Below are 20,000 nucleotides of genomic sequence, written 5' to 3' on the forward strand. Positions count from 1 at the left end.
TTAAGGGCTCTCTTTCAACAAAAAAAAAAAGATTTGAATAGTCACCATCTTTGTATATTTATGAATGACTAACTTATCATACATGCAAGATTCTGCAAACTTGCAACACTTCATTTGCTGCGAGGCAACTTGGCCAAATATAATACATGCAATGATGGGTTTCAACTTATGCAACAATGTTGTGAGACAAGTTGAAGGATTTAATAATGCATGACTACACTTTTAACCCACTTTTGTTTTAATAAGTTTTTCATTACATGTAGGTCACCTGCATATATATGTTCTGTGGTCCATGGAACAGAGCAGTTAGCTCACCATTTGCATCTTCAAATTCGAATGCAGAATGTGCCCATAGTGGTCCATGATTACGAACGGAAGCATTGATGTGGAGAAGATTATGGACATTCATGGCCATGTGGCGTTCACCTGGAAGAAAAGCAGACATCCTTGTCATTTTTTTTAATTGTAATGATTACAGTGATGGTTTGGATCAAGGAAAAGTATAAATCTTACAAATCTAATAATTAAAAAACAAAAAACGAACAAACAGGGGAGTGAAATTCATATGTTTCAGTGCAAGTGTTAAAGTGACATGAAATTGCAAATATTTAGGCATGTGTAATATTATCTAATAAGGAAACACAACTGTAGCCTAATTACAGCATCTGTGAATCAACGTACCATAAAGGGCATCAAATAGCATCACAAATTTTCCAATGAGGTTCCCACTCAGATTAAGATCTTCTGGACAAATGGCCTCTTGGTTGACAAGCCAAACTCCAAATGCAAGAAGCATAAAGTGGTGAAGATAAATATCTGGTAGAACACCATTCAAGCAAGGAATACTATAGTGGAACAGCCAATTTCGGTACTCGGTTGCTGTGGAAATAATGCCTTGTTTTGAGCATGATTACCTTTAAAAAAGGTCTGCATGTGTAAGGATCCCGTTGATAAATAAATAGTTCAGTATTCAGTATTTATGTTATTATTTAGTGAAAATTTGGCAAGATGTTCCCCAGGAAGCCACTGTAGCTCATTACAGTCATTTATCTATTTAGCCTAAATAGGGGTTTTATTTTCAGTATTTTACTGGCAATAACATCATATAGCAAAAATCAATCAACAATTAATTTCCATCTACATGAATTAAAAAGTCTATATGCAGATTTAAAAGTTTGGATGGATTGAAAAGTCTACATCAAGCCCCTACTGCATTAACTCATTCAATCCACATGTACACATGAATGAGTTATACATGTATTTATAACGTATATTGCAAGTGCAACTTCACCTTTAAAATATTTGCGATGAGTTTCAATAGATCTGGGTGTTCTTGTGATATTCAATGGTGGCTGGATGCTGCATAGGCGCTCATCAATAACACCAATAGCATCTCCACAGTACCAGGGTTTATCTTTGTATTTTGTATCCAACCAAAGGCCCATTAATTGCTTTGTGACTCCCAACAGCACACCATGCATGTAGTCTAAGCACACACCTTTACTGATGTCAAAGTTCCTCAGGCTTGCAAACTGACAAACACCTTTCATGCCATTTACCTTGACAATACGACAGAAATGGCAATTGGAAACATACCCAGTCAGTTGATAGTAGTGTACAAAGTACATGTAACAGTACATTTCTTAATCATTAACATCATCATCATCATCATCATCATCACCATCATCATCATCATCAGACATACATACACGTTAGGCTTCAGTACAATTTTTAACTCTATGATTTATTGAGGAGGATATAGCCAATGTACCTGTACACTGGTTCAATCCAAATAAGCTGCCAAGGAAATGAATTTTAATTTCTTTACATTGGATGAACAAGAACCCAATAATACTTGTTTTGAATTGGAGATAGACAGGTGCCTTTTATTTTATTTTAATAATATTTTTACCGTTGTAAAATTAATACCGGTCACAAAATCGCACACTTTACAAATCCATTCATGATTTACATTTACTACTGGTATGCACAGAATCTTTGGTTGCTTCATTTTGAATAGTGACACTACTACACTACACTATGGCCAAAATATCAGTGATAGTAAACTTACTGGTTTGCCTCCTGATTCACCCTTAAGAAACTGTAAGCCATCTGCAACCATACTTTGACTAGTGCGTTCTCTGGCAAGGCCATCAGAGGACTCAAAGTTAAAAGGAAAAACTGTAACTCTTCCTCTCTTTCCGTCTTTGTCACTGGATTGACATGAAATTCCCAGAATCATACAATAACAACAGCTACAAAAGCCATTAAACTGAAGCATTTCTAAAAAGCTGGATCTTGCTGGAAGATCGAGGACTGAGCCAAGAAGATATACTTTACTTGTGATTCTTCCTTTACCTGGAATTTCCATTTCAAGTCCTGCACAAAAAACAGAAGAGTGTTTGATGTCACACATGTTTTATAGGTTTTATGCGGAAGAAAGTTACACCAAAATTCATACAATTCTGCACAGAACATGTAATGAATGTCTTTTGCTGTCAAAATTAATATGTCAAGATACCTAATCAAGGTTAGATTAGAGTCAGTAAATCTTGCTCTCAAGTTCATATTAATCAAGTTTTGTTTTTGGGTGTTTACCTAAAAATTAGGTTATCTTAGGGATTTTTTCTAAAGTACATTGATGTATATTGATAAAGCTAGATTATAAAATTACGTAACTTTTGTTTCTAGTTCTTCTAATGACGTTCTGAAAGGCTTTAAAAAGGTAGACATGACTGGTTTTTTGTCACTAAACCAGAGACCACCCAACACCATGTTCTCCAGGTGCCTCCTGATAAAACAGTAATAACAGGGTAAAGGTTGGCACACACGAGGGGACTAGTCCCTGTGACTAGTTCATGCAACAAGTCGGGGGACAAGTCCCATTGTGTGAACTTCGCAAAATCTAGGACCCACAAATTCAAACTGGTTTGAATTTTTGGGACAAGTCCCTAAACTTGTTCCTTAAAACACTTTGTATGAACTGTTCGTGGGACAAGTCCCTGGGACCAGTCCCTTCATGTAAACTCTTCACTGAGGAGACTAGTTGCAGGGACAAGTCACAGGGACTATAGTCCTTAATGAAATATCTGTCAATTAATAATTTACGAAGATTGCATATCCCTAGCTCCAGTCCTGGATAATACCACAATCAAATTCCATGACTTTCACCTGGGAAACTTGTTCAATTTGCAATTGAAGCAAATCTTTCAAAGGAAAGAATGTGTATCTTTCTTTTACATGCATGGACATGGCACAAAGCAGACGCTATTGAGGGTCTGGTGGATAATTAACAATTATTCCATGAGCGCGCGTTGGATGTGAGATGGTAAATAGCCAACGCGGCGCGTAGCGCCGTGTTGGCTATAACCAGTCTCATATCCAACAAGCGCGAATGGAATAATTGTTTTATTAAATTCCTTCAACTCCAAACATTTGGTAGTACGAAATACGAGCGGAAAAAGCGAGCAAATCCGAGCGAAATCTAAAAAAACTTGATGAGAACTGATGCAATGTTGTGTAATACCTTGTTGTCAGACAGACGCAGGCTCATCACAAAAACATTTCTTGCCTTTTTGCATACTTCTAAACTTCGGAATTGATCCAAACTTTCCACAAAAAAAGTTTTTTTTCTCCTTTTTGGCTTTATTCAAAGAGAAATTTGGCATTCCGACGAAAACATTTTTAGTTTAGCAATGCTTAACGCAATCATTTACCATATAAGGTCAAACCAAGGTATATGAGCTGATAACCGAGATTGAGTGAACCAATCAAATGCATTATCCGAGGTTGAGAATTTAATAATTATAGATATTCAGTGTAGTAGTATCAACAATTATGTCAAATACCTTTTACTTGGGGGTAATTCATTTATTTGGAAGTACACTTGCCAAACACTTGCACCTGATGATTTAAACACAGATACACCATCTGTATTGAACTTTAAAGAAACGTTCTCCAGTTGAGAAAGTGGACGATGGCCTTCAAACAATTTACTGTAAAGATGGCCATCATATACATCAGTGATGTCTTCAGCGGTGTTTTATATCTTCCTGGAATTCCTTTTCTAATGAAAAATAAATGTTGATGAAAATTCAAGAAGTGATCAGTGTAATAATTAATGTACAGTTCATGGCAGAAATTGAACATTCTGTGGGTCAGAAAACACCCCTTCTTAATACTAATCTGTTCTTTTTATTATATGATTTAGTAATCGCCATGAAAAGGAGAAGTCTTATTGGTTTCCTAAGCAGTTTGAATTTTGCAATTAAATTTATACAGGCTGCTAAGATGGACAAGTTGCTTCTACAATCCATAGCTGAAAATTAACAGATTTTTGTTCAGCAGAAATTGTTTAACTTTTATGTTTAACTTCAGTGTTGCTGTGCCTTTCAATAACATGGGGACTCTAAAATTAAAAGCTCAACCGACAAATGCTTTTTCTGCTTCCGTCAATCAAATGTTCGGCAGCTCCTCCCAGCTTCTGACTATGTTGTCTGAACTGAACAATTTCATTTCATTATCGTGCACTTGGCAGTATAGTTGAAAGCTGAGAGGAGCCGCTGAACATTTGATTGACAGTAGCAAAAAACACATTTACACAGTTGTGCTTTGAATTTTAGAGGCTGTATGTTACTGAAAGGCGCAGTAAAAATGTTCACAAAAGTGATGCAAGTTTATGGAGCGCTTAATTTATTGCCTGCGGTTCAGTCCATAAATCTGTAAAAAAAAAGAACTACATGGACCACATGCTAGTTCAACAACATATATATAATAAACCATACTCCTTATTATAGATATCTGCATGAAAGCTTACTTACTTTGTGCAAGTTCTCTCGGCTGATTTTTCATGGAAAGAATGACAAAATATGGTTCCTTCTTCAAATCACTCACATCCTTCCCGCATATAGGGCAGACATCAGGAGTATCACCCGTAACACCAAGGTATTCAGAACAAAACTTACAATAGAAGTGTTTCATTATGGGAAGTTGTAAGTCCACAAAGTACTTCTTTAGTGCATTCAATGAGCGCACACACTTGTTTTGTGGTCCGGGGATACAGAGTAAGTTGATCAAAGAAATAACGTCTGAAAGAGAACTTCCATTTAGGTTGTGAGTAACGGCCAGAGTGAGAATCAAAAGAACGCTTTCAGACAATTTAAGTTGTGAGCCAGGGTACACATAAGGGTCCTTATCTGGCGATTCATTCGTTTGACTAAAGTCGTTGCCAGAAACTGCACTCTCCGGTTCCTCATCTGAAAACTGAATATCTGCACTCTCACAGGAGCTGCTGCAGGATCCATCACCTTTGGAATCACTCCAATTCGTATCCAAAGAGCCATCACTGTTGTCTTTGGGTGAACAAAATTGTTTATGGCTGTGGGGAGATACAAGCAAGGACATGCCAGAATCTTGAAAGTGCTGTTCACAATCATCTGAATCGTTTGATAAGCCGAGGTATGTCACACTTCCGAACTGCACATCGTTAATTTCCTCGAAGCTTTGAACATCAACATCTGTGCCGATTTGTCTGGTTTTTTGATTTTGTCAATGGACAGTACTTTTGGGTTTTTGTAGGGATACATCTCTTCGATGAGTGTTGTGACAACCTCTTTTAGTTGGTCGGCTTTCCAACGGAACTGCAGCCAGATCCATAGAGCGACAAGCATCATGCATATGTACGCGCTAGACCACAATGCATGGGGAGGCACTGGCAGTTGATCAGAAAAGAGCGGGAATATTGTGAACTGTTGACCACGCTTTGAGTCTTTGAGAGTCTGAGTATCTGCGCGAAATTTCAGCTCCATCAATTTCAATATTGTTTTCCGGGTTAATTGACGACTCCTAGCTACTATGAGAGAAACAAAGACGCCTTCTCGCTTCACTGACGACCTTGGTAAGTCATGCACAGTTTAATTCCATAACAATTAAGTGAAATGAACATGCCCGGCGGGATTGTTCCATACAATATTGTGCCATACACTGTGGGCGAAGTGCATACCGGCGGGCTCACGGTAACTAATAAAGCTTTATAGTATGAACTTTAAGTTTACTATTTCGCTTTTTTAACAGCAAGCAGCTTAGTAGTGCATCTCTTCGGTATCATTTCTCTTCCTGAACGTATTTTGAATAATATATAACAATAACAATTAATATCACGAAGCGACGGGAAGGATCATGCACAGCGATTAGCACTCTTTGCTGAAACCAGTTTCTCTCCTCGGTATTCATGGCTAAAAACCACATTTAATAGCGTTTTTGTCGCACTGTAGTAAAATTTTTGAACAAACAATTGATCAGTATACTGAGTCGTTCCTGGTCGACATTGCCCAACTTTAATGAATGCACTCCTCCTCCGACTCGATCCCCGGTCGTTTCGCAAACATGTCAGTTCCCAACGTCTAAAATACTTTTTGGAAAAGGTCTGAAATGTATTTACAAATCACCACAGGAAGTAAATGTCACCTTTGATGTACGTAAGATATATTGTTCGTTTCGGCTTTAAAATAAATTAATGTTTGTTTCACTCTTTAATCTCGATCTCTCCCATCGGCCATGGCAATAATATCCATGACATATTTAATACGAGTATGAAACGCTTGTAAAATCTTTTTATTCACAATATTTGCGTAGTTTAAAGAGCCATTTTTCGTTAATCTATATCTAAACAAACAGAAAGTTGCATATATGAACAAATATTCTCTTTACATGCGAATTAAGTTTCAGGCGTATATTATACATGTATATACGCCTGAAACTTAATTCGCATGTAAAGGGAATCTTTGTTCATATTAAGAATATGTGAATAAAACAGCTCGGCAGGTTTAAGTTTCTGTTACATGGCTTTCCTAGCTGGTGTGAAAACTTTTTGGGCCTTCGAGAAACGAGCTATAGCCTCAGGTTGTCATCTTTTGTTTGCAACATACTGCATTCCATCCAGTTTTCATTTGATATCCTTTAAAAGACCCAGAATTCCTTTAACACAAATTAATACACTGTCACTTTTCCCCCAGTTAATTCCAGTATAGACCTTATATATGCATAGATGGCTGCCAAAAATTAATTAAAAATTATTGTGGGAATATTAAAATTTATAGCCCAACTAACCTTTTTTTTGAGTTGATAACTCAAAAGAATTTTTACTCTCAAACGCTCGAGGTTAGTTGGGCTAATTTAAATTCATACAGAAGAATTTTAAATTGGCAGCCATTTATGAATAGGGTCTATAAGCTGAAGTTAACCTACTGCCACACTAGACTTATATATACCATCGAAAATCAAGCACAATAATTGCTAAATATGGGCCTTTCATATATTTTTAGACCACTACCTTGGCGATTGTTAGTCATGGGGAAATTAGGGACTGTGACGATATAGTGAGGGGTGCATCATGTGAGGCCCTCTGGAAGGATGCCAAACACAAAGAATGGTATCCTGCCTTTATTGTGGACATTGGAGGTGAGACCATTTCAACAAACATCGTATATTTTAATTCCCATTTTTAATAATTATTAGATTAAAAACACATCCTACAGGGACGGCATAAACAGCCTTATGAACTGACTTCAATTTATTGGCCCATTCCACTGATTGTGGTTCAATTAAATAGTAATTTTTATTGTTTCTGAACAGCCAATAAAAAGTAGCATGCGTGTCTGTTGAAGGTTTTCTTGGTTTTGATTAAGAGCATTCCTTTGCATTCATAATTCATTCTATCCCTATAATGTTTTAGATCTTGAATATTTAACAAGTATGCAGAGTAAGCCAAAAGGAAAAAATCAGAAATCCAGAACTACAGCCAGTAAAACAGCAGGAACCAAGGAATCGGCCAAGAAAAGAAAAACGCCAGGTAGATCTAAAGACTTCCTTAAACACTATACGTGTAACTTTGTTCTAAGGCTTTCACTAACAATTATTGGGTGAAAAGTACGTAAACTTCCATATGTTTTGAGGCTGCTGCCTCTTTATCAGTGGACCACTGATGATGGGGCAGCAGCCTCAAAACATATGGAAGTTTACATGCACAATAATGAATATTTACTAGTTTTCTTTATCAAACAAACTTTGCGCATCACGGTTTTCTTCTTGTTTTTGTCAATTACAATTCTTTACATACATGTACAGTAGACACTATCTCTCTCTAATATAGACACCCTTGGGAACAATCCTAGCAGTCTTTTTTACAACAAACAATAAATATTTAATATAATTATTGTTATTGTGAATATAGTACCTGACCTTATTGTTATGTTGTTTAATGCTCTTGTGAAACTCAGTTCAAGAGGTCCAGTCCCAAGAGGTCCAGTCCGGGAGTGAGGAAGAGCAACAGAAGAAGAAGCAAAGTGAGATGAGGATAGAGGCTAAGGCTAAAAAAGCTGTGAATGCAAAGGCAACAAAGGATGCACTGCTCAAGAGAAGGCTTGAGCAAGCCAAACAGTTTGAAGGTTACAAAGTTCCCAAACCAAGTGCTAACTCTGGGATGTGTTCCCAGGAGGAACTTCCTTATGAGGATGTTTCAGAGGACAGAGGTGTGCATGCTCAGCAAGACAAGGACTACCCCTCTCAATTCAACAAAGACAAAGCAAGGCATACATATAAGCTACCAGCCTCCAGAACTGCAGTCCCTAACCAAACTAGGACCAAGGAATCCCAAAAAAGGAAAAAAAAGGTAAAACTAGTTAACACTATCAATTATCACTAATAAAGCAGACTGGAAATGGCTCCAGTTTAATTGACAATAATTTGGACATAAGAGTACATATATAGATATCTATATATGTGGTTGAACAAAATAAAAATAAAAAAAAGAATCAATACTGAGAGACCAAATAATGCTCCCTTACTGTAACAAGAAGAAGCATAGCTCAAATAGCCTATATCAGAGAATTACAGCAATGTCAAGATATACACGCAGACACCCCCATTGAAACAAATAATAAAGAAAAGGCAAACCAAAACATTGACTCAGCACTTTTGAAATTCAGTCCATGAGGTGCAGTCTGAAAACGACAGAGAAGAGGAACGAGTGAAGACAAAAGACATAAGCAGTGATGCTAAAGGAAAAAAGGCTGTGAATAAAAAAGCTACTAAAGGCACACAATGGAGAAAAAGCCTTGAGATTGCTACTTCTGAGGTACATTCCCAGGAAGTGCTTTCAAATGATGATACTTCCAATGTGGAAAGTATCTGTAGCCTGCCAAAGAATCAACGTGACGACTGCTCCTTGGTACATGTAGATGATTACTATGCTACTTCTGATGATGAAGATGAAACAGTCTCAGATGAACTACACAGTTCACCTCTGAAGGAGCTTTTTCAAAAGGGTAAGTCAAATTTTCAGTCCTGGATATTACCTGTTTTGAACCCATTTGAAGCATATTACTTGATGCATTTGCTAGTATAGATTATACGGATTTTAACCCCAAATTTGTGTTTCACGTTGTCCAGAAAACTGTGCCTTCAAGAACCTATAACTGATCTGTGAAAGCAGCAGCAGAGAGAAATTTTGGAATGATTCTATTGAAAGTGTATAATTCGCACCACAATCAGCTTTCATGCATTTCCACTGAGAAAGAACTCTAAACAATATAAAATGACATTGATTGTTTATCTTTTTCTATCTACAGGTGCAAGTTCTTCAAGCACACCATCAAGAAAAAGACCAGCCTCAGATGCTTCTTCTAAGAAAAAACAAGGTGAATTTGTTAGGCTGTTCACAGTCCTAGTAAATTGAAATGTCAAACACGAGTTAAACGATTATCTCTGCCCAAACTGCACCTACCTTATAATTGTTCTGTCAAAATAGAGAGAGAAGTTTCAAATTAATTTTGACAAAAAAATGTTACTGTAATAACCTCGTCTATTTATATTCAGGAGTAAATAATTTTCCCACTGTGAACAACAATAATAATAATGGTACATTATTTATTGAGCATGCATGCACGTTGAAAGGCAAGTACCTGATTTCATTGATTTTATTTAAAGACAGTTTCCCTCAATTTGCCTATTCACAGGTCAACTTCTCCGCTCCTGTGGCTGCCAAGAGAGCATTTTCTTGAGAGACGAGATTAAAAAAATGAAATACAAAGTAGAAGAACTCCAAAGAAAATTAAATGGTAAGAATTCCTGTCATTATCATACAGATCTCTGATTTTTTTAACGTTTAACAACTATATAGAAATGATCATAACACCCTTGTCTTTCCAGTTTGTCAGTTTCCAGTCACTTTCCAGTTTGTCAAAATTCAGGGATTCACTCTATCCTACACAGAAGCAGATTCAGAATGCTGCTTCTGCTTCAGGGATTAATTAGATAGAAGATAGTAACCCTCGATCCATTTAGATTACAGGCTTCCTTGCTATGTCCCGTCAAAAACAGGTGATTTATTTGCCAAGCTAGGTACTAGGTACTAACTTGTTTTTACAACCACAAAAAACACAATTAGTAAATTCTCTATAAAGATGCATGTTATGTCATGTCTGCACAGCCATGGTTCATTGCCTGCCAATTCATGTCAATAGGTTATTGTAAATTTGCTTTGTTTGTCAAGTTTACTGACTGAAAGTGACAAGAAACCTCTTGCTGGGGTGATTTCTCCAGTTTTAGCAGTGAAATACAAGGTACGCTTGCAAATATGATACATATATACTGTAATAGAAAATCAGCAATAACATAATACGTAATATGTCACTGCAACATTGATGACCAAAATGAATCCTTACTACATGCATGTACAAGATAATGTCATTTAATCAAAACAGCTATTTTTGTTGAATATGTTTCATCCAACACTGCACTCTCCACTCTTCCCACTTGTTCAAAGAAGGAAGAGAAGTATTAAACCATTTTACATGCAGTAATGTGCTTACTGATCATGTACTTTTCAAAATAATGTTATTCTGTTTACAGTGGTGTCTATGATCCCTCACATCACATGGCCACAAAAAAACCTTGCTTTCACAAAGGGACTCAGTTACTTTCAGTTACATTACAATGCATGGTCTAGTTGTCGTGTGGTCATAGATTTGTTGCTGTAATATCAGAACAATGCAATTTGACAGAAACATATTTGAATATGCAGCCATCTTTCTAACCTCAGATGATTTCTTTTCTGAAGATAAGGTTTGGCATATTGAAATATTACATGAGGAATTCTTAGTGAAATCTAGGCTAGATCATTAACCTCGATCTATATCATTGTATGATTTGACCAACAGCAATAAAATAATATTCTCATTCAAACTGTTTTCTCTACTAACATGTAGATGGAAGAGATGACGGTTGGGAGCGGCGTCTTTTGGTACCCCTCCCAACGCTTGAATGCCTTGGCAGAGGGGAAAACCATAGGAACGATGACATCCTATTTATTGGACGTCATGTTTGACAAAGAAAAACTGAGTATTTCGAACTTGAAAGGAGGAGGGCACTGTGGCTACCAGCAACTGTGCCCCAAAATAGTGGGCGCCATTACAGGTACTATCGATATTCAATATGCATGATAAATAACATTACAGCAAAATGAAGGACTACATATAACTTCATTTTTTAACTGTACTCTATAACCATTTATCAAAACCTTCAAAACAATACACACATGCATGTACTTGACTCACATATATTTACATGCATGTACAACAAGGAGTGCAGTCACTAAATTTGTGTAATAGTTCAATTTAATTTGATCAGTGTATAAAGCAGCATAGATTAGAAATATAAAAATGTACAGTTATAACCCTGGACACTGGGTTTTTGTAATTGGACCCGTCACCAGTCATCAATTATCTAAATTGTTCTGCAAAGCATAGGGTTTTGTTTCCAAAATAGTTTGGGTTTGACAATCAACAAGTTAGTTCAAGCACACAATTAAGAAGTTAAACTGCACCAGCTATCTGGAAAGCAGATTTTAAGGCTTAAAATTAATTCTGCCAATTACTGGTAATGCAGAGATCAGTTGACTTTATTATTGACATCTTGCTCTTCACTCCACAGCATTTGTACAGTCCCAGTTTGCAGACTCAAAGTGTCCATAGTGAGCAAAGCAATACAAGACAAATGTACGGCATCAAGACGAGGAGTGTCAAAAAGAAAAATACAGGAGAGTGAACGGCCCTGATCTGGCAAAATCTTTTTAAATGACTCAGTGTGTATGCTTCTGAATAGCCTATTTCTGAGTTGTCTTAAGCCTCTTCCACAACCATTCATATGAAAATGAGTTTAACTTGCACATGAATGAAATCCAATTTCATATAATGCATGGGCAATAACACTTGCTTGGTTGAGAAAGAGGCTAAAGGTAATTTGGAATTAGCCTATTGATTGTTACTGTCCTCTTATAATGTTTAGAATTAATTGCAAGTTTTAAAATTTTATCAGTGTTGATGAATTGAATTGTGTCTTAGGCCACTAAGATGAATGCATAATTTATGAATAATCTGCCAGTTATTTGAAGAAGGATGTTTGCATTATATAATTTACGCATGCCTAATTTGTCCATTTGCCATATCATTTTCAAAGTGTAATTACTATTATGATTATATAACAATGTGTTGATGTCAGTTTTTATTGAAAATTGTAACAGTAAGTCATTTTGGTATGTAATCTCAATTAAATAAAAGCCATGCATTTACTTGTTTGAGGCAAAAACATTGTGTGCAATTAATCTTTTAAGTTGTCAAAGTTACAATTCCAGTAGCAAAAGGTGAGTTAATTTGAACCTGTCAGTTGATATGATTTCAATTAATTGCTATTTGCATGCAGTTATCATTGTGCAAAATATATAGCTGCATGCATGTGTTCGTATCAGATATGCAGTACATGCATGTAAGCAGAAATACATGTGACATACATGTGACATATGTGTAACATACACGTAACATATATTTCGCATAACTTACACATATATGTTACATATACGTAACATTATACACATATATGTTACATATACGTAACATTATACACATATGTTACATATACGTAACATAGCTGCCCACAAGTCCCAAATACCTACATCTGACATATATTTTGCATATATGTCACAGCCATGCAACATATATTTAACATACATGCAACATATATGTCACACATATGCTGCATACATATGTAACAGTTATATGTCACATATATATAGATTTGGTAAGGGTTCGTCCTTTGTTCTTGCGAATTTTCCACAAAAAGCCATCGAATTTTTCGTAGGGTTTGAAGCGAAAAATTCACAATCTTTCTCGAAAATTCGAGATAGCGAAATTCGAAGTAGCGAATTTTCGAGGTAACCAAACAAAAATTCGAGATAACAAAATTTGAAGCAGGGAATTTTTGTGACATGAATCGGCGGCCGCCATCAACAACATTGCTGAACAAGCGTATGTACGCGTAAATAAACACGTTAAGGTTACCGTAAATAAAGTCGTATCGAAAATAGATTCAATGATCCTACAGTTTAATCAGCTATTTCCAACAAAAAAAAAAGATTGCCTCACAAACAAGAGTTTGTTGTAGAGCTTACACATTGTGAAATGACAGCAGAAAAGAATCATCGCGGCAAATTTTTGTCCAGAAAATACGTGGGAATGTTCGAGAAGAGCAAATAAAAAGCGAAATTTCGCTCAATTTTTTGAGGTCATTTATTGAACAGAGCGATTTTTTGCACAAAAATTCGAAGTCAATTTTCGTTCCGACGGAATTTTCTTTCGAAAATTCGCGTAGTTGGAAACAATAGGCCTTGAGAATTCTCGTGACTTTTTGTTGAAAATTCGCTTCCATCGAAAATTCGATATTTTTTCGTCGAAAAGCCAGGAAAAGCCACGAATTTCGGCGAAATACGTTTGCATTACTTTTGCACAATACTGTATTCTGCGGGATTTTTCAGCTATTTCCGCAGGTAAGTCGGCCCTCACTCGGCTTTGGGAGTAGCGTGTTATACTTGGTTTTTAGCGAGCGTTTTGGTGCAGCTGTCGTGCAATTTCACTCACTCTGTGTCTTTTTACGAGGTGCTCGATTTTACTTTTGCTGACATGCTCTTTTGTTTGGTATAACATGCTCTATTGTTTACAACTTTTAATGAGGCATGCTTTGTGACACGGCACTCCCGTGTTAAAGAAAATTTCTTTTGTCTAGCGTGCTGAAATGGCGTGCCCGTTTCATCACCTTTTTGTTGGTTTTCCCCTGGACGGTCACAAATTGTAACCTGTGAAAACCTGTTTTCCTGAGAAAATGAACGGTACTCTGTCAGATCAACATTATGGTATTGAAAATCAGTTGTCTCTCGAACAGAAACTTGCAATGTTGTAAAATCAACTCGAAACTATTATGAATTTGACATTATGGTCACATTATACTCTGTGAAACACTACAGTTAATTTTTTATGACATACTCACGTTTTTACGACATTTTGTGATTGAAATAATTATATACTGTTAAAATCAGATTGTTCTTCAGCAGCAACTAAACAGTGGTAAAATCAACCACATTCTACATATGAATTTGACATTTCAGTAACAAGATGTCCCCAGCTAAACTGTTATCTTTTTCATCACAAACTTTACATGTTCAAGAGCAACAGACTATAAAAATCAAATGCGTGTTTCACAGCAACTATAAAATATGTTTGCTGTGAAACACGCATTTGATTTTTATAGTCTGTTGCTCTTGAACATGTAAAGTTTGTGATGAAAAAAATAACAGTTTAGCTGGGGACATCTTGTTACTGAAATCAGCTATATACTATCATTCTGAATTTGACATTGCAGGGACATCGTGTACTCTGTTAAGCAGTTAATTTTTTTACGAAACTTTTTAAATTTATGAATCTAACTCTATGTACATAATATTTTGTGTAAGTTAAATAAAATTAAATTGAAATTGAATACATCCTAACAGCAACATTTTGTTGTAGATATGATATTTTGTGTAAGTGAAATAAAATTGGATTGAAATTGAATACATCCTAACAGCAACATTTTGTTGTAGATATAACATAGACGAAATAATCACTTTGGAAATCTGTCAATGGGAATCTGAAAAAAAGATAAAATGAAGCAATCAATTCCATTGCAAAAATAACCAAAAAACTACTTTCAGTGAATTAAATGCTATATGCAAGCTAAAGAAACAGTGAAGTTTGTAACACGTTTCAACATCTTCAGTCAGCAAATTAAGCAAAGCAAAATATAACCACTTAAAGCATCGAAGGATAACTTAAATAGCTCATTAAATAAAAAAGGATCCAAGGATGGGCCAAACTGAAGAAGATTTAAGGGGATTGCGATGGCGTTTTTTGAAAACTGTGTAGCCAAAAACCTTTTCAAAGTTGATATCCCTGTTGATAGGAACTGTGCCGGAATGTAAATGAATATAAATTACAATTAGACATATTTGTTTTATTACCAAACGGTTTTCGTAACAGAAGTGTAAAAAGCAACAACACGTGAAAGAAAAGAGCAATTCATATGCCGAATAACGAATCAAAGAACTCACTTCGGTGAAGTGCGCAGTATAACGTGTGCTAGGAGATGCAAGTTAAAAAATCTTACCTCAAACTTAATACAAGTATTGCAAGCAGCAATTTGACCCTGAAATAAAGCAAAGAAATGATTGTCCAGACAATAAATATTTTATTCGGTCCCTCAGTTAATATTTAAACTTAACTCGCTATGCTGGCTGGGGTATTCCAATGGGGGGTGCAACGCATTAAAGCTGCCTCTAGGCAGTCTATTAGTCCCATGTGCTTTTGGACTTGACTGCATAGAGGGATCGTATCCTACTTCGTTTTACCCACTCCCCCCCCCCCTACCCTTAGCCTAACCACATATCTTTTGACTATTTGAGGTGGATTTTGGCCCTCACCTTTGCTGTTTAGGGCTTCCTTCATTTGTTTGTTATTAAACTGAAGTGATTATTTAAGTGGCTATGTGGCCAGCTACATAGCCAAAGATTATCCAGAATTGGAAAGTTTCTTAGTTCCTTGTCAAACACCCTTCTCAGCAAACAGACCGAGCCCAAACAATGGTTACACATCAACTACTTGATAAACGAGTTTAAAATTAACATCAACAGCGTTACTAAGATTAATTGATAAAATTTTTACAACCCTATTAATAACCAACTTTGTTGGTAGAGCAGTAAACCGAAATCTTATTTGATAGGATCTAAAATTACTGCTACCTAAATCTTCATAATTTAGATGAATTATATCGTTTTTATTAATATATTTTTTTCATTAAACAGTAATTGACTTGATATTTATAGAATCATACTTATTGTATGAGCGCCCACTGGCAGCACATGCATTTTTCGGTCTCTGTTGACTTTACTACATTTTACTACATTTACTATGATGGCACTACATTATGGAAGGTCGGTTTTACTCTCAATTTTTTTAACTATATCTGTCTCGCAGCCTTTGAGTTGTGAAGTTTGGAGTAACCTAGTCAATAATGGCATCTCGTATACACGGCCTACCCGACGTGGATGCCGAGGCGGACGTATGAGGAGGAGAAGTATTCCTACTATAGTAATACATTTCAGGTAGGATTCAAGTCATGGGCAATATCATTCTACGCTTTTTGATCTTGGTGACCAAAATCTGAGTGAAGTTAGTGAATTAAGAGCCACTGCCAGCTGATTCCTTCCATATTTTGGCAGTGTAATACATTTCATCAACAATGTTGACAGGCAATATTCTTAGATTTCTAGAGCTTTTCGTTTTCGAGATCAGACCACCCCCCCCCCCCCCCTAAAAACCAGCCGATTATTTGAATAAATGACGTTAATTTAGACACAATATCATAAATGCATAAAAATTATAATTGCCTCATGAAAGCTGCCATCTTCAAGATTCTATTACTTGGACCTATAAAGACTTATGATATGCCATTATTAGCCGTTTTGAAACATTTGTTAGCTTACCACACAGAAAACAAGTTGTAGTAGTCAAGTTTCTCAATTTAGGATTAATCTTTCATTTAACTGCCAAAGCTATGCAAATGAAAATAAGCCCTGCTAGTTTCCGTTTATCAGTTGGAGAAGTGTGTTTGGGTGGGGGAGGGGGAGGGTGGTACTACTAGATGGGTCTAGGGCTAATTAACATGGGCTGTGCAATCCCTTAACCCTTAGCTCTTAGGGAATGTTAAAAGAAGTTGTGGGGGGGGGGGGGAATGACTCAGAGCATTTGACCCATCCCTTTCTTCTTGGCACAAAAGTGATTGACACACCCCTTAATAAGGTTGTAAATCCTTCCTCCAGCAGGAAAGACAATTTTTTTTCCTAGATTTCGCATGTGGGTCGCCCTCGTTGCTCATTTCCAACTTTAGGAGCAAACTCGAAGATATCCAGATAGAGAAATCTTGATTGTGTATCTCGCATTACTTCGTTAATAGAGTCCCTGATCAAGCTGATAATTCCATCCGTTTGGGAATTAATCTCATTGCTCAGCTAGAAGCAATACAGAGACGTGTACTAAGAATCATTTTCCCGTACCTTAAATATAATGATGCTTTAAAGATGGCCAATATACCAACTATTGAACAGCGACTTCATACTATTTCCATGTCTTACTTCAAACAAATGAAAAGCAATGAACATAAACTTAACCATCTGTTCCCGCAGCACTATCAAAACCAGTACAGTACACAGCTAAGGGTATAGTAGCAGTTCCACCAGCCCGTACCAAAAGAGCGGCAAATTCATTTATAATCAAAGCCAGACACTTAAATTATGAACTAACAGGAAAGCTATAAACAAACAGTTCTACAATGCTAATGTATATAATATTATAATTTTATCAATATTTTGATTATTTATCTCTAGTTCTATATTTTATAGTATTTATAAATATTATCAATTGTATATTAATTATTTTGCCCAATCTATTTAAGACAGTTTAAATAGTTAAATTTATCTACCATATTGGAAAAAATAAAGTTATTATTATTAATGTCATTATCAAGGTTTACAAGAAAGCGATTGAGATAATCCAATCTCATGATTAACCCATCAATTTCAAATGGATCATGTAGGTTTTCAAACCTTGTGATTGCCTCCTGAACTATATGATAAGCATGAAAATATCCGCTAGCCGCCATTTTTGTCTGTTACCGTCTTGCTTGCGTCACTCCTTGCGCCCAGCGCTCTTAGGGGGATTCGTTTCAAAAGGTCAACCATTGATCCGTGAAGTTCAATATAACACTTGAATGTTGAATGTTGAGACTTGAATGTTAAAACTTGAATGTTGAATGTTAGAACTCTGCTGTCACATTGTGAAACTCCAATGTCGCATCACAAGCAGCAATGTTGAATTATAAAACTCAAATGTCGCATGGTGAACAGCAATGTGCAATTATGAAACTCAGACGTCACATGGTGAAGAACAAGGTTAAACAATGAAAGCAAACCTTGCATTTTGGTGGGAATATAACGCCATAGATTTTAATGTATCCCCAATTATATATAATAGTCAATTTTCGGCTCAATTTTTGAAATTTCTCTTTAAGTTAGCATGATGCAACCTGGACAATTTTCACCCAAGCAAAAATTCAAGCAGTTTTCCACAAAGTCCCTTTTTTCAAGGGCTTTTCAAGTGCCCTTGAAGTCCAATATTAAATTCCAGAGGTTTTCAAGGACTTCAAGGAGTGGCATGAACCCTGGACTAGTTTAGATGCTGACATTGTCCTGTGATCAGTCACGAGTTCTCGATTGTTTACAATTCATTTGCTAAAACAAATGGATAATAAATAGCGGGCTCATCAAAATACAGCAAAACTCGCAAAAATACTTAGCGATACTACACACCAAACCATCTAATATGGTATATTTATTTTCAGTTGACGGTCTCCCTACGCAAGACCGTATACTGTATTTTAGCCATACAAGAAAAGTTAACCCGTACGTAAACATGTATAAAGAAGATTTTGAATATATGCAGTAAAAGCAAGGACCTTTTCCACCTATCTACGGTTTTCTTTATCTGCTTTGCAAGATTTAAGTTCTCTCGGGTCATAAGCAGCGGAAGTCGTGGACCAAGGACCCCTATGTGAGTGCAAGTAGAGAAGTAAAATACATGTAAACCGAAATCCAACCATTTTGAAATCACTGCTTACTTCTGTAATAGCCTCAACATAAACCAAACCCTAACGGTTATGATTCACAAAAAACTTTATTTACTTACCTAAAGTTTCTTGGACGTTCTTCATTACGTAGGATGCCATGCATACCATTTTATAAAACCAGTTGAGTGTCTTTTTGTTGTTGTTGTTGTTGGTAATCACAAATGTGCATACCCCACCGATATTGAATTAAGCTCAGATCATGTGAAGCCAATTTTATGTCCTTCAGTATTTCCCAACTCCGTTATAGTGATTAAAACACCCTCACTTGCCCCGGCTTTCTGGCCTTTCTGGCATTCTGAATTCAAGCAGACTGTTTAGGTAAACAGTATGCTTGAATTCAGAAATCGCTACTTGTTTTTTGAAATGACCTAACAGCTAATGGCACCCAATCCCTGATTTCCATCGTCATTACTCTTTTTTCTTGTTCTCTTACAGGAAGAAGATGACCCAGAGGAATATGCCAGAAGTCACAATGCCCAACCTTGGCTTTTTGCCAGGGTGGATGATGTGGATATTCAGTTTTTTGTGGTAATTATAGACCACAAAATCTTTATGGAGACGTCACTGTATCCTATTTTAAGGGAATTTATTTTACATTTATTTTGCTTACAGCCAAACCAGAAATACTTGTTCCAGTTTTTCCAGGAGTCGGCGAACAGGGCGAACCCCCTAAGGACTCTCAGTTCCTGGCGAATGTGATCAATTCCAGCTTCCTCTCTCCTATGAGTGTGTTCGAACCACTACGTGCGCGACCGAGCGAGCACAATAACGCAGCACCTGTTGAGCCACGCCCGAGGCTCATCACGGAATATTCTGTTCTACAGAAGCTGCGCACTCTCAACCCCAACAAAGCGTCTGGTCCTGATCAAATCCCCTCTTGGCTTCTCAAAGATAATGCG

The 20,000-nt window shown here is 36.5% G+C and overlaps 2 protein-coding genes, 1 long non-coding RNA gene and 1 pseudogene across 3 annotated transcripts in view; 1 reads left to right on the plus strand and 3 right to left on the minus strand.

The window, feature by feature from the left end:
- LOC138020900 (uncharacterized) overlaps positions 1 to 4,011 on the minus strand; it is a 6,647-nt pseudogene extending 2,636 nt beyond the window's left edge.
- Positions 4,012 to 4,031: 20 nt separating this feature from the next.
- Positions 4,032 to 5,403, minus strand: LOC138020901 (uncharacterized). Its single transcript, XM_068867798.1, has 2 exons — positions 4,821 to 5,403; positions 4,032 to 4,066 (listed from the first exon to the last, which is right to left on the minus strand). The coding sequence occupies exons 1-2, from the start codon at positions 5,401 to 5,403 to the stop codon at positions 4,032 to 4,034; spliced, it is 618 nt and encodes a 205-aa protein (XP_068723899.1).
- Positions 5,404 to 5,942: 539 nt separating this feature from the next.
- On the plus strand, positions 5,943 to 9,733 carry LOC138020902 (transcriptional regulator ATRX homolog). Its single transcript, XM_068867799.1, has 6 exons — positions 5,943 to 6,014; positions 7,323 to 7,458; positions 7,733 to 7,849; positions 8,277 to 8,528; positions 8,985 to 9,323; positions 9,627 to 9,733. The coding sequence occupies exons 1-6, from the start codon at positions 5,943 to 5,945 to the stop codon at positions 9,731 to 9,733; spliced, it is 1,023 nt and encodes a 340-aa protein (XP_068723900.1).
- A 5,163-nt stretch (positions 9,734 to 14,896) lies between these two features.
- Positions 14,897 to 20,000, minus strand: part of LOC138018398 (uncharacterized) — a 67,290-nt gene continuing 62,186 nt past the window's right edge. Inside the window, exons 3-4 of the long non-coding RNA XR_011126012.1 lie at positions 15,529 to 15,567; positions 14,897 to 15,012 (exon numbers count right to left, since the gene is read on the minus strand). This is a non-coding gene — a long non-coding RNA (uncharacterized lncRNA). The remainder of the gene's footprint in view (positions 15,013 to 15,528; positions 15,568 to 20,000) is intronic.

Source organism: Montipora capricornis, chromosome 10 (assembly GCF_036669925.1).
Source record: "Montipora capricornis isolate CH-2021 chromosome 10, ASM3666992v2, whole genome shotgun sequence".
NCBI lineage: Eukaryota > Metazoa > Cnidaria > Anthozoa > Scleractinia > Acroporidae > Montipora > Montipora capricornis.